This window comes from Gracilinanus agilis, chromosome 1, assembly GCF_016433145.1.
Source record: "Gracilinanus agilis isolate LMUSP501 chromosome 1, AgileGrace, whole genome shotgun sequence".
In the NCBI taxonomy this organism is placed as follows: domain Eukaryota; kingdom Metazoa; phylum Chordata; class Mammalia; order Didelphimorphia; family Didelphidae; genus Gracilinanus; species Gracilinanus agilis.
Genome location: NC_058130.1, coordinates 59,006,239 through 59,023,622, shown reverse-complemented (window position 1 = coordinate 59,023,622; position 17,384 = coordinate 59,006,239). Strand labels below are relative to the sequence as shown.

At 39.8% G+C, this 17,384-nt stretch overlaps 1 protein-coding gene across 1 annotated transcript in view; it reads left to right on the top strand.

Annotated features, from left to right (window-relative positions):
- C1H3orf20 (chromosome 1 C3orf20 homolog) overlaps positions 1 to 17,384 on the top strand; it is an 83,346-nt gene that overhangs the window by 1,758 nt on the left and 64,204 nt on the right. The window contains exons 2-6 of the mRNA XM_044676072.1: positions 1,932 to 2,050; positions 9,530 to 10,018; positions 11,373 to 11,489; positions 14,173 to 14,178; positions 15,842 to 15,964. Of these exons, the coding sequence (XP_044532007.1) occupies positions 1,932 to 2,050; positions 9,530 to 10,018; positions 11,373 to 11,489; positions 14,173 to 14,178; positions 15,842 to 15,964 (854 nt within the window). The remainder of the gene's footprint in view (positions 1 to 1,931; positions 2,051 to 9,529; positions 10,019 to 11,372; positions 11,490 to 14,172; positions 14,179 to 15,841; positions 15,965 to 17,384) is intronic.

The following is a 17,384-nucleotide window of genomic DNA, read 5'->3' as shown; positions in this document are numbered from 1 at the left end:
CAAACTTCCCAGTCCATCAATAGTACCACCATTCTTCCAGTCACCCAGGTTCATACCTTAGTCATCCTTAACTTTCCCCTCTCCTTTAACCTTCCATTTCAATCAGAAAATGATAAGAGCATTGACTTAAATATGGAAGGTACCTTCAGTGTCATCTAACTCAACCTCATTTTACAGATGAGAAAACCAAGGTCCAGAGAGATTAAGTGACTTGGCAAAGATCAAACAGTGAATACTCAAAGTATCCGACTAAGAATTTGAATGCTCGCCTCTGAATGCAATACCGAATGTCAAGCCTTGTTGGTCCTACCTCCATAATGTCTTTTACATCTATCATCTTCTCCCTACTCACAGGACCTCTAAAGGGCCTTTACTTTAGGACCTGATGATGAATGGACTATTATGATAGCCTACTGGTTTATATCCCTGCTTTTGGTCAGTCCTCATCTCTGATTTATCCTAAACATAGACTACACATTTGTTGCCTAGTTTCAATTATTGCAATAAGGCATTTTTTTTTTTACTCCTCCCTACTTGAGTTTCCATCCCATTCCCTGTAGTGACTTTTTTCAGCTATTTCTTCAAATCTCCCACACTATCCTTTCTTCTTCTACTCTCAGCTGAGAAATTCATCTCCTACTTTACTGAGAAAAGCATGGGCATTCGCCACGAGCTCCCTCTTCTTCTATGCCTCATGATCCCTTGACCTCATCCTCCATTCTATCCTTCACTCCGGTCTCTAATGAAGATGTGGCCTTTATCTTTAACGAGGCCAACCCCTCTACCTGTACCTTTAATCTTGTACTTTCCCATCTCTAGCAGATCGCTTCCCCAAACATCCCCACCTTTTGAATCTTTCATCTCTAACTCTCTTATTTCTTTCCCTATTCCTTACAACCATGCTCAAGTCTCTTCATTCTAAAAAACAAAACAAAACAAAAACTCTACAGACCCTTCCATGTGTTCAATTTAACCTCCTATATGCCTATTCCCTCCCTTGGAAAAAAAGTTGTTTATACCCCTTACCTTTACTTCTGAAAGTAAATAGATGAGGAAATATGAGGAAACTCATATTCACTTTTCCATTCTTTGCAATCTGCCTTCCAATCCATCATCCAATATAACATGTACGTTCCAAAATTACCAATGATTTCTTAATTTCTAATCAAGTAGCCTTGTCTCAATCCTCATCCTTCTTACCTTCCATGAAACATTTGGAACAATTGACCATCTTCTATTCTTTCATCTCTTGGTTTTTGTGACACTGCCCACTCTTGGTCTCTCTCCTACCTACTGACCACTCCATGATCTCCTTTTATGGATCATCATCTGTTGCCTAACGAGGGTAGGTATTCCTTATGGTTGTCTATTGTATGGCTTTTCTCCCTCCCTCTCTATGCTTCCAGTGACTTCATCAGCTCCCGTACATTTAATTGTCTTCTCTGTGGAGATGATGCCCAACCTTATCTAGCCATGCTCTCTCATCTGAGCACCAGTCCAGGATCACCAGTTGCCTACTGGACGTTTCAAACTAGATGCCCCATAAGCATCTCAGATTCTATATGCCTAAAGCAGAAAGCACTATACTTTCCCATCCCTCTTTTCTATTGACGGTTCCCTCAACCTTGCAGGCACCCCCAGATATACAATATTCCACCTTCCAACCTTTTATACAAATGCCACTTACTACACAAGGATTTCTCTGATTTCCATCCCCTCAAGTTTTGAGAATTTTCTCTTGAAATTGATTTGTGATAATAATAATAATAATAACCACTAGTGTTTTAAGGTTTACAAAGTGCTTTACAGATATTATCTCATTTGATTTAATTTATTTAAAATGACTTTTTATAGTTTTATATCAATGTGGGCATCTTATATCCCTCAGTAAGCTCCCTGAACCCAGGGACTATTTCTTTTTGTCTTTTCAGCCTAATGCCTGGCAGATCCTTTGTAGACAGAAATAAGAAGGACATTGCAGGTGAAGGAAAGAACATGAGCAAAGACAGGAAGAAGAAGAATAGGGATAAATTATCCCGGAAAGGGATAGGTGAGTCTGATTGCAGAGCAAGAGCAGATAAATTTCAATAGGTAGATTTGGATCAGATTATAGAAGCCCTACCACAATAACCTATGCATTTGAACTTGGTCCTAAAGAGAATAGGGAAAAACTGATAGCAAATGAATCTAAATCTTCATGATTTGTCCAATGATTTAAAAAGTCTTTTATTTTCTCACCTTTCACCTTGGTTCATTCCAGTTATACCCTCTCTCACTGCATCCACATTAGGCCTTTCCTTCTCCTCATCTAATCAGTCCTGGGAAATAGAGCAAATGTACAAGAGAGGTCAGATTCCTCTGGCTGGTTGCCCAGATCTCAGAGTCTCTGAATGCCCCCTCTTTCCTGCAAACCTATCCATCCTGGAAAAAGAAGCCATTGTCCAGACCCCCAGGCATTGAGGGCAGGAGGGCAGCATACACACTGGTGCCCATAGAACTGGGAAGCCACATCACCCGTGGGGCAGTGCCATGTTGACAAGAGTCTGATCTGTTTCTTGTTCATTTAAGAGTATATGGCAAGCATGCAGCCTTCATTGGATGTGTGTAAAACTTAAAAGATACAGTGTTGAATGAGAAATCAAAGACCCATGTTCTAGCCCTGTCTCTTTGTTTCTCTCTGAGTTTGCTCAGTTTACTCATCTATAAAATGGGTTTAGTTAAAAAACAACAAATGGCTCTTCAACAAGGTAAGTTATCAAGTGAAATAACAACTGAAAGAGCTTTGCAAACTTTAAAATGTTAACTATAAGTCAGTGTTATTAATCTCTAAGATCTCTTTCAATTCTAACATTGCGGGGCTCTATTATTTTTATAACAACATTCCAAACTTTAAATGGTTTCATGAGGACAATCCATGGTGACTCAAGGTTTAGAAAAGAAATTAGTATTATAGGACCTAGAGAAAGAGTCATGTTTTCCTACATGAGAGCCTTTTAAATACTTTGTGAAAGCAATTATGTTTCTTCTTCCCTCCTCCTAGCCTTGTCTTGTGCAGATTAAACAACACCAGGTCCTTCAAGAGCTCCTACTCATATGAAATGGAGTATCCAATCAACCATCTTGATTGACTCCCCTTCTAGACACCTTCCAACATATCACAACCAAACTCCTAAGAAAAAAAAAACCGTCCCAATTCCACTCTTCCATTTTCCCATTTCCCACAAACACCTCAATCCTTTACAATCTGATTCCCAACTCTAGGCATCAAATGAATCTTTTCTCTCTGGAGTTATCAATTGTCACTGTTCATCACTTCCACTATGTAGTTGGTTTCTCTAACTTTGGTTTCTGTGACATTCTCCTCTCCATGTTTTCCTCCTGCTTGACTGAATACTCCTCAGTCACTTTTGCCTGTTGTGTTAGTGTCTGTCATTCTCCTGCCTACTCATGGATTTTCCCCAATGCTGGGTCCTGAGTCTGCTTCTTTTTTCTCTCTACAGTTTCTCTCAGGGGTTTCCTCAGCCCTTATGGATTTAGTTATCATCTATACAAAAGAATAAAAAGCATTTATTAAGCCTCTCAAATTTGTCCAGCCCTAATAATGCTCCTAAATTCCAGTCCCATAATGCTGACAACAGAATATCTCTACCTTGGCATCTTATGGGTATAGCCAACCTCAGGATATTGAAAACAAAACTCCCTCTCATACCCATCCCTTCTCTACCCATGCTCCATTTCTATTACTTGCATCATCAGCCTTCTAGTCACCTCGATTCACAACGCTGGAGTCATCCATAAGTCTTCCTTTCCCCTTGGTATCAGACTAGTCTCTAAGTCTTGTTCATCTCAGCCCTACTATATCACTCACACAGCCTCTACTTTGGTCCAGGTCCTCATCACCTCTTACCTAGACAGTGGTAATTACTTATTAATTTAGTGTCTGTTTCTAGTCACTCCTTCTTCAATTCATTCTTCACACAGCTTCCAAATTCACATTCCTAAAACATAGATATGAGCACATCACCCCTCACTTAAACATCCATTAGCTTCTTATTGCTTTGGGGACAATATACAAAACTCCTCAGCCTGGCATCTGAAGTCCACCACATTCTTGCTCCCTCCTACCTTTCTGGTCTAATTCTTCCTAAAATCAAACCTGAGTACGTTAGCCCTCAGCACCACTACCAACACTAAACAATCTTCACTGGCTGCCTAAAAATCCTCTTTCAGATATTTAAGACATTTCACAGTCTATATCAGTGATTCCCAAAGTGGGCACCACCACCCCCTGGTGGGTGCTGCAGTGATCCAGGAAGGTGGTGATAGTTACAGGTGCATTTATCTTTCCTATAAATTGCTATTAAAATTTCAAAAAATTAATTTCCAGGAGTGCTAAGTAATATTTTTTTCTGGAAAGGGGACGGTAGGCCAAAAAAGTTTGGGAACCACTGATCTACATTTACAACTTTATCTTTATTACATCTCTTTACACACTTCACATTATAATCAGACTGACCTGTTCACTGTTCTCTATAGGTGAGGTTCCATCTCTTAGATCCAGGATTTTATCCAAATGGTCCACCATAATGGAGGCATTCACTCCTCACATCCCCAGCATAGAATTCCAGGTTCCTTCAAAACCCAGCACAGAAACCATGAGATCTTTTCTGATTCCCCAAGTTTTTAGTACTCTCTCCCTTTTGGAATCATTTTGTATTACTTTGAACATACTTTATTTACTTTTGTCCATATTTTTGTTTAGTCTCCCCACCACCCTAAACCCAGTAGAACGAATCTCCTTGAGTCTAATATGGTGGTAAGCGTTTAATAAATGTTTGTTGAATGGCATTGAAACATGAGTTAATTCCTGTATTTTCAATTTCCTCCTGTTGGATGTGTTCATTTGCATGGCATGTTGGTACCTCGAAATCAATATATCTAAAACTGAGACTCTAAATTCTAGGAATATATTATTCTCTTGCCTCTCGAACCTCTTTTTCCTGACCTGTCTATTTCTGTTAATGATATTATCATCCTCCCAGTCAGCCAGAATCATAACTTTGGCACCTCTTCCTCATCCTTCATCATCCAATTCATTGATAAATCCTGTCATTTCTATCTCTACAATAGCTCTCATTTCTGGTATCTCTTCTCTACCCCCACTATCTCCATCCTAGTTCAGGCCTACATCTCTTTTTGCTAAGGCTATTGTAGAATTCTCCTACTTGGTCTTTTAACTTGCCATCAATCTCTACTCCATAATGCCCTCCACACTGCTCTCTGAGTAATCTCCCTAATGCTACCATTATGAAAATATCACTCTTCTACTCAGAATCTTCAGTAGTTTCCTATTGCCTACCAGAAAAAGTTTAAACTCTCACCCTGGCATCTGAGGCCCTCCACTCTCTGGCTCTGACCTAACTATACATCCTTACATCAAGCTGGTCCTTCAGCTACATTTAACCACTCTCCTTCCTATAATCTCATTCTGCTGTCTTCTTCTAAGTGTCTGTTCATTCCATCTTCTCCACACAGAAGAGATCTCTTCATCTCCACTCTTCCCTTGGTCAAGTTGAGATCCCTCCCTCCTTTTAGGGTCCAACCTGAATGCCACCAGCTCCATGAAGTCTCAAAAATAGAATGGCCTTTCTTCAAATTTATGCCTTACCCACTCTTGGCCCTTATCACAATCTGCCTTGTAGTAAGTGCACTGGTCTACGTCATTTTGAGGATCTCTTCTTCTACCCTCTCATTAGACTGTTACTTCCTTTAAGATTTGGACTCTCTTTATTTTTAAAATCGTTATTTTTAAATCATTATTTTTAAATATTTATTTTTTAAAACTCATATATCCTCCTCAGCACTTAACACATACAGTGTTTAGTAAGTCAAAGTGTTTCATGGTGGGCATGGGCAGGAGGCAACAACTGGATGGTACAATGGACAGAGCACAGGACTTAGAGTCAAGACAGCCCAAATGCAAATTTTAACTCAGTTGTGTGACCCTAGACAAGCCAGTAGGGTTTTTATGCTAAATGTCTCAGCTGTAAAATGGGGGAAATGAAAGCACCTACCTTACAGGATCATTGAGAGGATCAAATGAGATAGCATAAGGAAAGTGCTTCATAAACCTTAAAGTGCTATATAAATTCTAGCTAGTTGTTATCATCAATGTTTGTTGAACTGAATCACGTTGGAATTGTTGCTGAGGGAGGTTAACAGAAAAATCTTCACAAGGAACTGGGACAGATGAACAAGCTATCAAAGGAGAGCAGAGTGCCTTGTTCCAAAAGTATTAAGTAGATGCTTGTTTGAGGCAGATTCTTTAGGATTAGTAGTAGGGGCCAATTGTTGAAGCAGGAAGGGAATTTAGAAAGTATTTAATTCAGACCCTTTACAGAGATTAAAAATGGGCCTCATAGAAGTTCTACAGCTCAGGCAAGCCTTTTCCCAGAAGGGGGTAGGAGTAGCAAGTGAATGAAGATCATTTTGCCTGAGCTCTTCAAAAACCGTCAGTTAGCTTTTCTGATGACCGATCAAATTCCAGCTTGTTCTTTCCAGGTGGATCCTTTCTTGTACACCCAAACCATGTCTTTTGTTAAATTCTAGGCATCACTTTGACCTGAAACAGACATTCGGTTCCCTCTTTCCTCTAGAAAGAATCAGTAAAAGTTCTTTTTTTTTTTCTTTTGCTGATTTGTGCCAATAGCCCGACCATAAGCAGGTCTTTCAAATCTGGAGTCAAATTCCTATTTAATGGAAACATATCTTGGCTTGATAGAAGGAAAACCTTTCTCACAAATAGAGTTATTTGAAAAAAGGGGTTGCTTTAGAGAAAATTTTACTCCTTGTCATTGAGTATCTTCAGATGGGGACTGGGTAATCATTTGTTGGGTTATGTTTTAGATAATGGTTAGATTTCAGGGGATTTGTGAGTTGAATGGGGGAAATGGTATCATTTTCACTAACCAAATTTATCATTTCTTTCAATGACTTAAAGACATTCTAAGAAGGGATCCATGGTTTTCATCTAACTGGCAAGTGGGGCCATGACCCCCAAAATGCTCAAGAACCCCTGGATTAGATGACTGCTAAAGTCTCTTTCAATCTAAAATCCTGTGATTCTAGTGGGGGGGGGGGGAGAAGCTTTCTGTAGGAGATGAGATTTGAATTTAACCTTGAAGGATAAGGAAGAGAAAATTCTACAGTGGGTAGAAAGTGGTGTGAGTAAAGGGAGTCCTTTAAGAAATAGGTAAGAGACCAGCCTAGAGACATAGAACATGGTTTGTGGTGGCCAGAGAGGAAGGGAAGCCAATAGTAGACAGTAAGATTTAATAGATTTTGGTGGACCTTGTAAGCCAAGCTGAGAAATTTGGATCTACTAGAGTATATAAAAAAAGAGTCCATGTAAATTTGTTGACTTCCTGTGGGTGGTAGTGGGAGACAGAATGAAAGGATGAATAGGGAAATTAAATGACTAAGATAGAAAAGTCAAATAACAGAGTTTGAACGGCCCAGCCAAAATGACCTTCTTTCACTGGTTCCTGGGATAGGAGAAATAAATCCTTCTTGGAGAAAGCTCAGCTGAGCACAGAACTTATATGAGGCTCATTTTTAATCTCTATAAAGGATCTGTCATATATACTCTCTAAGTTGTTCACCAGAGGGATAAACTAATGCACTAATGCAGAGATTCTTGATTTTTTTTTTTTTTTTTTTATGTCTTGGATCCCTATAGCAGTCTGGTAAAGTCTATGGACTCCTTCCCAGAATGATGTTTTTTTGTTAATTACAAATGGAAATTTTCAGTTAGTGGTTAGTGAAAATAAAGACATATTTATTTTTCTCAATCCAGGTTCAGAGACTCTCTGCAATCTATCCATAGACCTCTTGGGGGTCTGTGAACAATAGTTTAAAAACCCCTTAAATTAGTGAAATAAGATAATAGGATCATAGTCTTAGAGGTAGAAGAAGCCTTAGAGGTCTTTAAATCCAATCTTCTCTTTTTACAAATGAGGAAACTGAGGCACAGAGACAGTAAGTGACTTGGTTAGGGTCACATAGCTATTTAGTGTCTGGGGAAGGATTGGAACTTGGGTCTTTCTGACTCCCAATCCAGTGCTACATCCATTATGCCATATCATGTAAATGGAAAGGAGGGACATATGTGAAAAATGTTGTGAAGGTATGGAGGAGTGATAGTGAGTAAGGATGCAAGGACAATTAAGAACTTGAGAAACCTAGGTGACTGGAAGGGTGGTGATGCTTTAGCAGGAACATACACCCCTCACAGGAGGACAGATTTATGAAGGGAGTAAAAATTGGAAATGTTGGATCTGTGCTCTCTCCATTATGCCATTAGGTAATCAATAACAAGTGATGCCCAAAAAGAGATTTCTTATAGCACCCAGAAAATTAAATTAATTAGAATTCCTGGTTTCTTAAGGGCCCCAGTTTGTCAGTTTTCATCAATATTTAAGGATATCAAAGGGATCTTCTTGTGATCTATGAGAGACAGTGGGGCACTGAGGATAAAGCACTAGATGTAGAATCAAGAAGACCTGACTTGGAATCCAGTCTTATACTTAGCTATGTAATGCTGGGGAAGCCTCCCTCTGAGGGTCAATTTCCACATCTGTGAAAAAGGGTGAATAATAGCACCCATCCCCACAAGGTTGGTGTGAGAATTAAGTGCATTACCAGTTTGAAACCACCATATAAATGCCAGCTCTTAAGATGATGATTAGGTTTCTATTAACATTATTTGATGATTAATTTTTGAGGTTAATGGTATTAAAATTGGATTGAGAGGCATCTGAAGTAGTTAGAAAAAAGTAGCTTCAGGTCTGGAAAAAGCCCTGTCTCTGACACTTACTGGCTACATGACCTGGGAAAAGTCACTTAACTTCTGTCTCAGTTTCCTTATCTGTAAAATAGGGATAATAAAAGCACCTTGATGCAGCTAAGTGGCACAATGGATAGAGCACTGTGCTAGGAGTAAGGAACGCTCATCTTCTTTTGTTCAAATCTGGACTCAGACACTTACTAGCTGCATGACCCTAAGCTAGACACTTAACCCTATGTTCCTCAGTTTCTTCATCTGTAAAAATGAGTTGGAGAAATAGCAAATCACTCAAGTATCTTTGCCAAGAAGATCCCAAATGTAGTCATAAAGTGTTAGACATGACTGAAATGACTGAACAACAACAATAGCACCTACTTTTTAGAGTTGTTGAGATGATAGAATGAGATAAAAATTGTAAAGCACTTTCTAAATCTTAAAGCACTGTGTAAATGCTAGCTGTTGTTTCAGTCACTGGATTATACATCTAGAAATGGCCATCTAGTTTACATACACCCCCCTTTTTTCCAGATGAGGAAACTGAGGCCAAAGGAAATTGAATGACTTGTCCAAGATCATGGAGAAAGTAAGCATCAGAGGTGGGATTTGAACCCAGGTCCTCTGACTCCAGAGTCAAAGTTCTTTCCAATGTTCTATGCTACCTCCATTGATTCTTTTCTTTTCTAGTTACCACCTCCAATCCCAATCTGGAAAGTACTCCTAAGCAGGATGCACCTCCTGCCACCATGAGCAACTTTGCCAAGAGTAATACTGAATTGTACCATCGCTACAAAGAACTGGCCCCCAAGCTGCTGGATGAGATCTCAAAGCTTCTGATCACCTGCCGGAGTTTAGGCATTGTCATGCCCAGGGGCATAAAAAACATCTTTGAGTTCACATGGGAGGAGCTCATCATGGAACCACCCAGCCCAACATCATCCAAGATCGCTGGCCTTGAAGTCTTGCTTGGACCAACTTCTCCAAGCATGGATTTATCTATTTCTCCTGGGCTGTCCAGGAAGCCCATGACCAAGAATTCACCATACCCATCTCCGTCCTATTTCCAACCCATAACCAACAGCCAGCAGACACTCCATAAATTCCAAAAGAAATCAATTTACTTATTGTCAGAACTCCTTGCCCTTAAGCTGAAGATGTTGTTGGAGTCATCATCAGGTGAGCCTGGCTTTGGAGGACCACTCTCAGACCTCTGGACTGAGTTATAACATGCCCTCTAGGTAAGATTTAGGTTATCTAGTCCAAACCATTAATTTTGTAGCTGAAAAAACTGAGGACTTTTCCAAGGCCACATAGGTAGCTAAAGATTGGATTTTAACTCAGATCCTATCACTCTAACCACTACATTGTGCTGCCTCTCAGTCTGAAAAGTTCAGTGTACAGCCAGTCTCTCTGCTCTGGAGTCAGAACACCTGAGTTCAAGTCCCACCTTTGACAGATTACTTGTATCCCCTCAGGCAAATCATTTAATTTCTCTGGGATTCAGTTTCCTCATCTATAAAATGAGAGAGTTTGACTAGATGACCTCTGATCCTGTTCTCCTAAGCTGTTCTCTTTCCACCTCTACTACCCCCTACGTGGGGCTTAAGAGTGATCATGGAAAGGGCAACAATTGTGGTTCTTCTTTGGGGGATTCTCAAAGAGTCCTTCCTTCCCCACTTTGGAGCGGATCTACTACTTTCTCCTCCTAGCCTTCCTTTGATTCTTTTTTCTCCTTCCCTTCCCCAAAAATTCCCCTCCCAACAAGCCCAAGGTAGCAGGACTGGTTTGGAAACTGATTAGGAAGAGAAGATGGGTCCATTTCCTTTTTACTTCACCTTAAGGTCTGCCCCCACTTTCCATGCCTATACCTAGGAAAGCTAGTGGCAGAGGGGGGTGCCTTGTATATTCTGGGATACATAGACTCAGCAGTGCCAGGAGACTGGCCACTTAATTCAAAATTGAGTGGCTGCCTTCCTGATCTTCCCTCTGCCAGTGTTTCTCCCTGGCTATTTCTCTTTTAAAAAACAGATATATTTTATTATATCAATTAATCCAAGTATTTATTAGGTACCTACTATGTGCTGGGAATTGTATAAGGTATTGGGGATACAAAGAAAAAGATGAACCATTCCCTGTCCTGTTTTTGCAGCCCTTGTTGCTGAAAATACCTTCTCTGCTCTCCCCACTCCACTCAAGCCCTTCCTTGTAACAAGGAAGCATCCTTTCAATAAAAATACCTAATTGAGTGACTTTGTCTGTTAAATGTATTCAACTATGTCCTAGTATCTCCCATCTCTCTGTCATTCCCTTGCTCTTCGTGGAATGTCTGAAGGAGCCAGTGTCTTCTCATGTAATGGAGACACAAAATGGTGAATATAATGCGAGTGCTGGCTTCTCTTCTCGGAACCCTGTGCCTCAATTTCCCCCAGACTGCTAAGCTTATCCTCACCATCTACTTGTTTCCAGGGATGTTCCCCTGGGTTCACTAGTCTATTGTTGGAAGAAAAATAATTTTTCTTTATTCCTTCAGTTTCAAGCCACCTGGATCTTTCAAGGCAGTATACTGAATCAAACCAGCTCCTGCGTTTCAAGGCCAAGGAGATGATTTTAGAGTCTATGTTGGACACAGTTGGACTGGGGAAAGGAGGTTTGGAAAGATAATTCAATCACAACTTCCAAAGGGAAGGGAGGGACCTAACACTACACCCCCATTTAAGGTTGTCAAGCTACTAAGTTGTTTTTATTTAAAAAAATTTTTTTCAATCCTTACCATCTAATCTGTTTCAAGGTAGAAGAGCAATAAGGGCTAGGCATTTGGGGTTGAGTGACTTGCCCAGGGTCACACAGCTAAGAAATGTCTGAGGTCAAATTTGAACCTTGGACCTCCTGTCTCTAGACCTGGCTCTCTATCTTAAAGATAGTTTTTCTTAAAGAACAAAAGGATGTTCCTCTCCCAGGTGGTCTCGAAGATGAGGGTGATATTTTTTACAGATTCATGAACTGAAATTCAATTACAAATGAAACCTCTCTCTTCTGTCCTATCCCAAGACCTTTGCCTGGGATTCTCATCCTCAGTGATAGTGTGGGCATGACCTTAGCTCAACCCTACATATGGTCACCTTAAAAAACTAGGGAGCCACTAGCTTGGATGCCAATGTTGAATGTTATATTTTTCTTATTTTTCTTGAACATCCCCCTTTCTGAAAGTATTTTCTTTTACTTGCAAGATCATGGCTAATTCTTCCTGGTGCTTGAATCTGCCCAATTGTTTTTGTATTCTTGTTGTATATTATGCTTCTCCTAAAATAGGTACTCTTAACCTGGGCTGATTTCAGGAGGGTCAATTTACTTGGATGGGGCAGGGAGGAAAATTTTACTTTTTTCCCATATATTGTTTTCTTTGTTACACAACGTATTTTATTTTGTACATTTAAAAACATGATTCTGAGGGGTAATCCATAGACAGACTGCTTCCAAAGAGGAGTACAGAGTATGCAAAAAATTAAGAACCCCGGCTCTAGAAAAAACTAGATTTGGAGAAAGCTACACTGTAGAACGGAATATTTTCCTGGACATTTTCTACCTTGAAACATCATCAGTGACCTAAGAAGACCCCCACCCCCACCTGCTTAATTTGAGGCATAGTGTTTTTTGTTATAAGAATTAACTGTTCAAATCCTTCCTGTGGAGAATGATTTCCCATCAGGGGGTTGCACACAGAGAAATGGCAGGTGATCATTTGGGAGCATGGTACATTCAGAAATGAATGCTGTGGGTCAGAGGCCTTGGGTTCAAATCCCAGCTCTGCTTGTTGCTACTCACTTACTACCTGAGTGGCCTTGACCAGGTCATAATCTCTCTGGGCCTTAGTTTCCTCCTCTGTCAGAATGGAAAAGTTGAACCAGCTGACCCTTCAAATCTCTCTCAGCATCCAATGATCTTACAACCTTACAAAAAGTATTCGTTTCAGAAAGTTCCAGACCGCAAAAATGAGACCCTGATTTACACCCAGTTTTTAGTTTTTGCTTTCATTTTGTGTGTGTGTGTGTGTGTTTTACCAGAACAACATCTCCTCTATCTTCATAGTGATTTATATCTGCAATTGAACCTAAAACTTAATGGCATATCAACCGTTCTTTGAAAGCCTCCTTCAAGATAAGCCATTTGGCCCAGAACATAGTGAATGGCTAGATCCAAAAAGTAGTCATTCATGGTCTGATAACAGCTTCAAAGGTGTCCAGAGAACTTGTGCTTGACCCTGTACTACGTAATTTCTTTTCAAGCTATAATATTAATTTAATATTTTTATAAAGGCATAAATAGCAAGCTTAACAGATTTACTCTGGGGAAGGAGAGTTAATACACTGGAAGACTAAGACAGGATTCAAAAAGATCTTGACAGGCTCAGACATTGGGACAAATCCAATAAGATGAAATTTGCTCCAGATGAACAAAGCCTTGCATTTGAGTTCAAAGACTCAGCTTCACAAAGACAAGACAAGGAAGGTGTAGCAAGAAAGCAATTTGTCTGAAAATTACATTGGGATCCCAGGGGATCAACAATTCAATAAAAAATTAATTTCAATTAAATTTAAAAAAATTAAAAAGGAACTAGCTTTAGTTGTTGCCCCAGCTTCCCGATTTGTGGCCCCCAAGTGTGTTTGCTTAGGTACATAGAAGACTTTGCTTTAAGTGGTAGGTATGGTTCCCCCCAGTGTTGAGTGTGCGGGAAAGTTGCTTGTTTCTAAGTTATTTCCACATTTTAACTACACAAAGGGACCTGACTCTTATCCAATGTCTGCACTGACCCTTCGGGCAAGGCTAATATATCTAATCTCAAATGAGAATTGTCACTGATGGGTTTTGTAAGGTTTTGATGTAATTCTAATGCCATCCATTTCACACGCTTTAGTTCTTATCCATAACATTCGATATAGATAATGTCTGAAGCCATTCCTAAACACAGAGTGAGATGGGGGTCCACCTTGAGTCTTCTTCCCCACTCCCACAGTCAACAAGTTTTACTGTTGTTGTCTTGCTTTGCTGGTGTGTTCTACCTGCCCCAGAGCTTCCACCATGTGCCCATCCTCCAGAATATTTCTTCTTATCCCCCATGCCTCCAGAGACTCGCTAGGGACTGAACTGATCAGTTAATTTGTGCCAAGGGGAAAATGGCTGCTAAGGGCACAGTGTGTTACTGCTGGGATCATACCTGTAAGTAAGCCTCACCAGAGACTTCAAATAGCTTTGAATAAAGATGAGGATTTCAGGCATGTTGGAAGGTGAGTAAACAAGGCGGCTTTTCAGGCTTCTTATAGCGCACTATCTAGGTGGTGGCTTACTCTACCTCTGTATATATCTAGCCTATAGTCATTAATTTCCCTACAAACATGGTCGATAGAGAAGTCATTAAGAAAGGGGCAGGAGGTGAGAGAAGAAGTAGTTCTGGAGTGTCTGTCCAGGCTTAGTGTCAGACAAGCTCTGAATTCACAATGACCTTCAAGGAACATCACTTGGAGTCATGTATGGCTTTAGAAATCAAATTTTGGAACTCACTTGGATGGGCAATGTACCAATGGATAGAAGTGAAAGGATGCTGGGAAACCGTGGGAGCAGGTAGAATAAGAAGGGATCTCCATGAAAATGGCACCAAGAAAGTCATGACTTGGTGTGGAGGAGTCACGACCAAAATAATGAAGAACTGAGTGGATGAGGAAGGATTCCTCCTCCCCTCGCTCTTCATCTTCTTCTGTACTGTATGGAGGTCTAGAAGAGCTGACTTACAGAACTATATAGCAGCCTGTCTCTCCCCTGAACTTCATTCCCATTTAATTCGTTGCTTAATAGGCCTTTCAAACTCAATGACCTATAGACATCACAAAGGTATCCAAAATATAGTGTATTCTCTTCCCCCAAAACCTACCCCATTACAAACTTCCTTATTTCTATCACAAGCACCACCATTCTTCTAGACACCCAGGTTTATAAGCCGGGAAATATTCTTGGTTTCCCTCCTTAGAAGTCCCTTCTCCACACTGCCAAAATAATTTTCCTAAAGTGAACATTTGACTATGTCACTCCTCTACTCAACATACTTCAGTAGCTCCCTAGCACCTCCAGAATCAAATATAAAATCCTGTTTGGCTTTTAAACTTTCACAAGTTGACCCTACCATTCCACTTGCAGTCATTGTATAAGAATCCTTCTCTTGCACTTTGCAATCCAGCCAAATATGTAGCTTTCTCTCTTTTCCTTACCCAAGACACACCATCTCCCCATGGTTGTTCCCCCGTGCCTGGAATGTGCTTCCCCCTTACTTTCATCTCAGAGAATGCCTGTCCTCCTTCAAGACACATTTCAAGCAACACTTTTTACAGAGAGACTTCTGACTCCCTTTCTCCTCATATTTTACCTCTTTATTCCCTCCCTAATTTGTTATTTTTTAGTCATATTGATTTTTCATATATGACCTTTTAGTCATATAGATTTGAGGGGGTGCCTGCTTTGTTATTATCATCCAGTTGTTCAGTCATGTCCCACTCTTTGTGAGTCTACTTGGGATTTTCTTGGTAAAGGTACTGGAGTGGTTTGCCCTTTCCTTCTCCAGCTCATTTTACAGATAAGGAAACTGAGGCAAACAGGGTTAAGTGATTTGTCCAAGGTCACACAGCTATTAAGTGTCTGAGGCTGGATTTGAATTGGGGAAGACAAGTATTCTTGACTCCATACCCAGCGCTCTATCCAATGCTCTCTACCTAGCTCTCTTGTATTGAAGAACTTTATATTTATCCTCTCTAATACATAGGTATTTTGTTCCTTTGTAAGAATGTAAACTTCTTAAGAGCAAGGATTATTTCATTCTTTATTTTCCTTTAAGCATCACATAGTAGGCGCTTAAAAATTATGAGGGAAGTCAATGCCTTTGATCTGATAAATCCTTAAAGAGAAAACTGACCCTCTCTGAATGCCTTTTTTTTTTTTTTTTTTTTTTTACTTCAGGACACCAACTCCCAGTCTATACTGCGATAGGGGTGAACGGTCCTTACCAGCTCACCTATCAGCCTTCTAATGCCTGTTTGAGTTTTTCACTCTCCGGAGCAAAAGAAAAAAGAGAAACCCCAAGTAAGTGACATCCCTCCTCTTCTTCCTCTGGTGCCACCACCTCAAGAACTCCCAGGTATTTTTTTTATAGCAGCCAAATACTTTTTTTCCCTTTTTTATCCAGAAATAGGAACACTGATACCTTAGTTATATGGCAATAATGGTTTAAAGTTTGTAAAGCAATTGACATTAACGTTCTCTCATGTTTGAATCTCCCAAGGACTCTATAGGCAGGTGCTTCTATTGTACCCATTTTATAGATGAAAAAATTAAGCTTGATAGATATTCCCAGGGTCACACAGTGTCTTAGGAGAGACTAGATATTGTATGAGAAATTCTGGCCATAGTAATATGAGAATAGGCAATGAAAACCATCATTCTTCACAGATGATATGATAGTATACTTAGAGAATTCTAGAGAATCAAATAAAAAATTAGTTGAAATAATTAACAACTTTAGCAAAGTCTCAGGATATAAAAAAGTCTACATATAATCATTAGCATTTCTACATATTACCATCAAAGCCCAACAGCAAGAGATAGAAGAAGAAATTCCATTTAAATTAACAGTAGGTAACATAAAATATTTGGGAGTCTACCTTCCAAGCCCTGGAACCATGTAAACATAATTGCGAAACATTTTTCACATGCTGGAAAGACTGCTCCTTGGTAGGACAAGCAAATATAATAAAAGAGGTAATTTACCAATCAAATGCCCCAAAATTATTTCATAGAGCTAAAAAAAATGACAAAAAAACTAGAAGAATAAAAAGTCAAGAATATCAAGGGGCTCTTAGTAGAAACTAGAACTCAGTTTTTAAAAACTTTTACCTTATGATCTATTAACAACTCAAAGACAAAAGGGCAAGGGCTACATAAGCTAGGTTAAGTTGACTTGTCCAGGGTCACACAGCTAGAAAGTATCTGAAGCCAAATTTGAATATAGAACCTCCCATCTTTGGCCTGGCTCTCTCTCCATTCAGCCACTCGACTGCCCCTCCTTACATTCCTTTTTTTTTTTTTTTTTTTTTTTTAAACCCTTACCTTCTGTCTTAGAGTTGATATTCTGTATTGATTCCAAGGCAATGGGGGTTAGGTGACTTGCTCAGGGTCACATAGCTAGGAAGTGTCTGAGGTCAAATTTGACTGGCTCTCAATCCACTAAGCCACCCAGCTGCCTCCCTTTACATTCTCAATAATGATTGAGGGACATGTGTTCCTCCTCCATACCCCAAGAGCTTAAAGTTTATGTAGGTTGTATCTATTGATTATTTACCATATTAGAAATTAAAACATCTTTGTATTATTATGCAAATACTGGATCTAGCAGATCCCCTGAAAGGACCTTGGAGACTACACTTTGAGAAATGCTGATCTAGTCTCTCTCCATGCCCTACCACCCCTCCACCCCTTATAAAGAAGAAGGAACTGAGATCCGCAG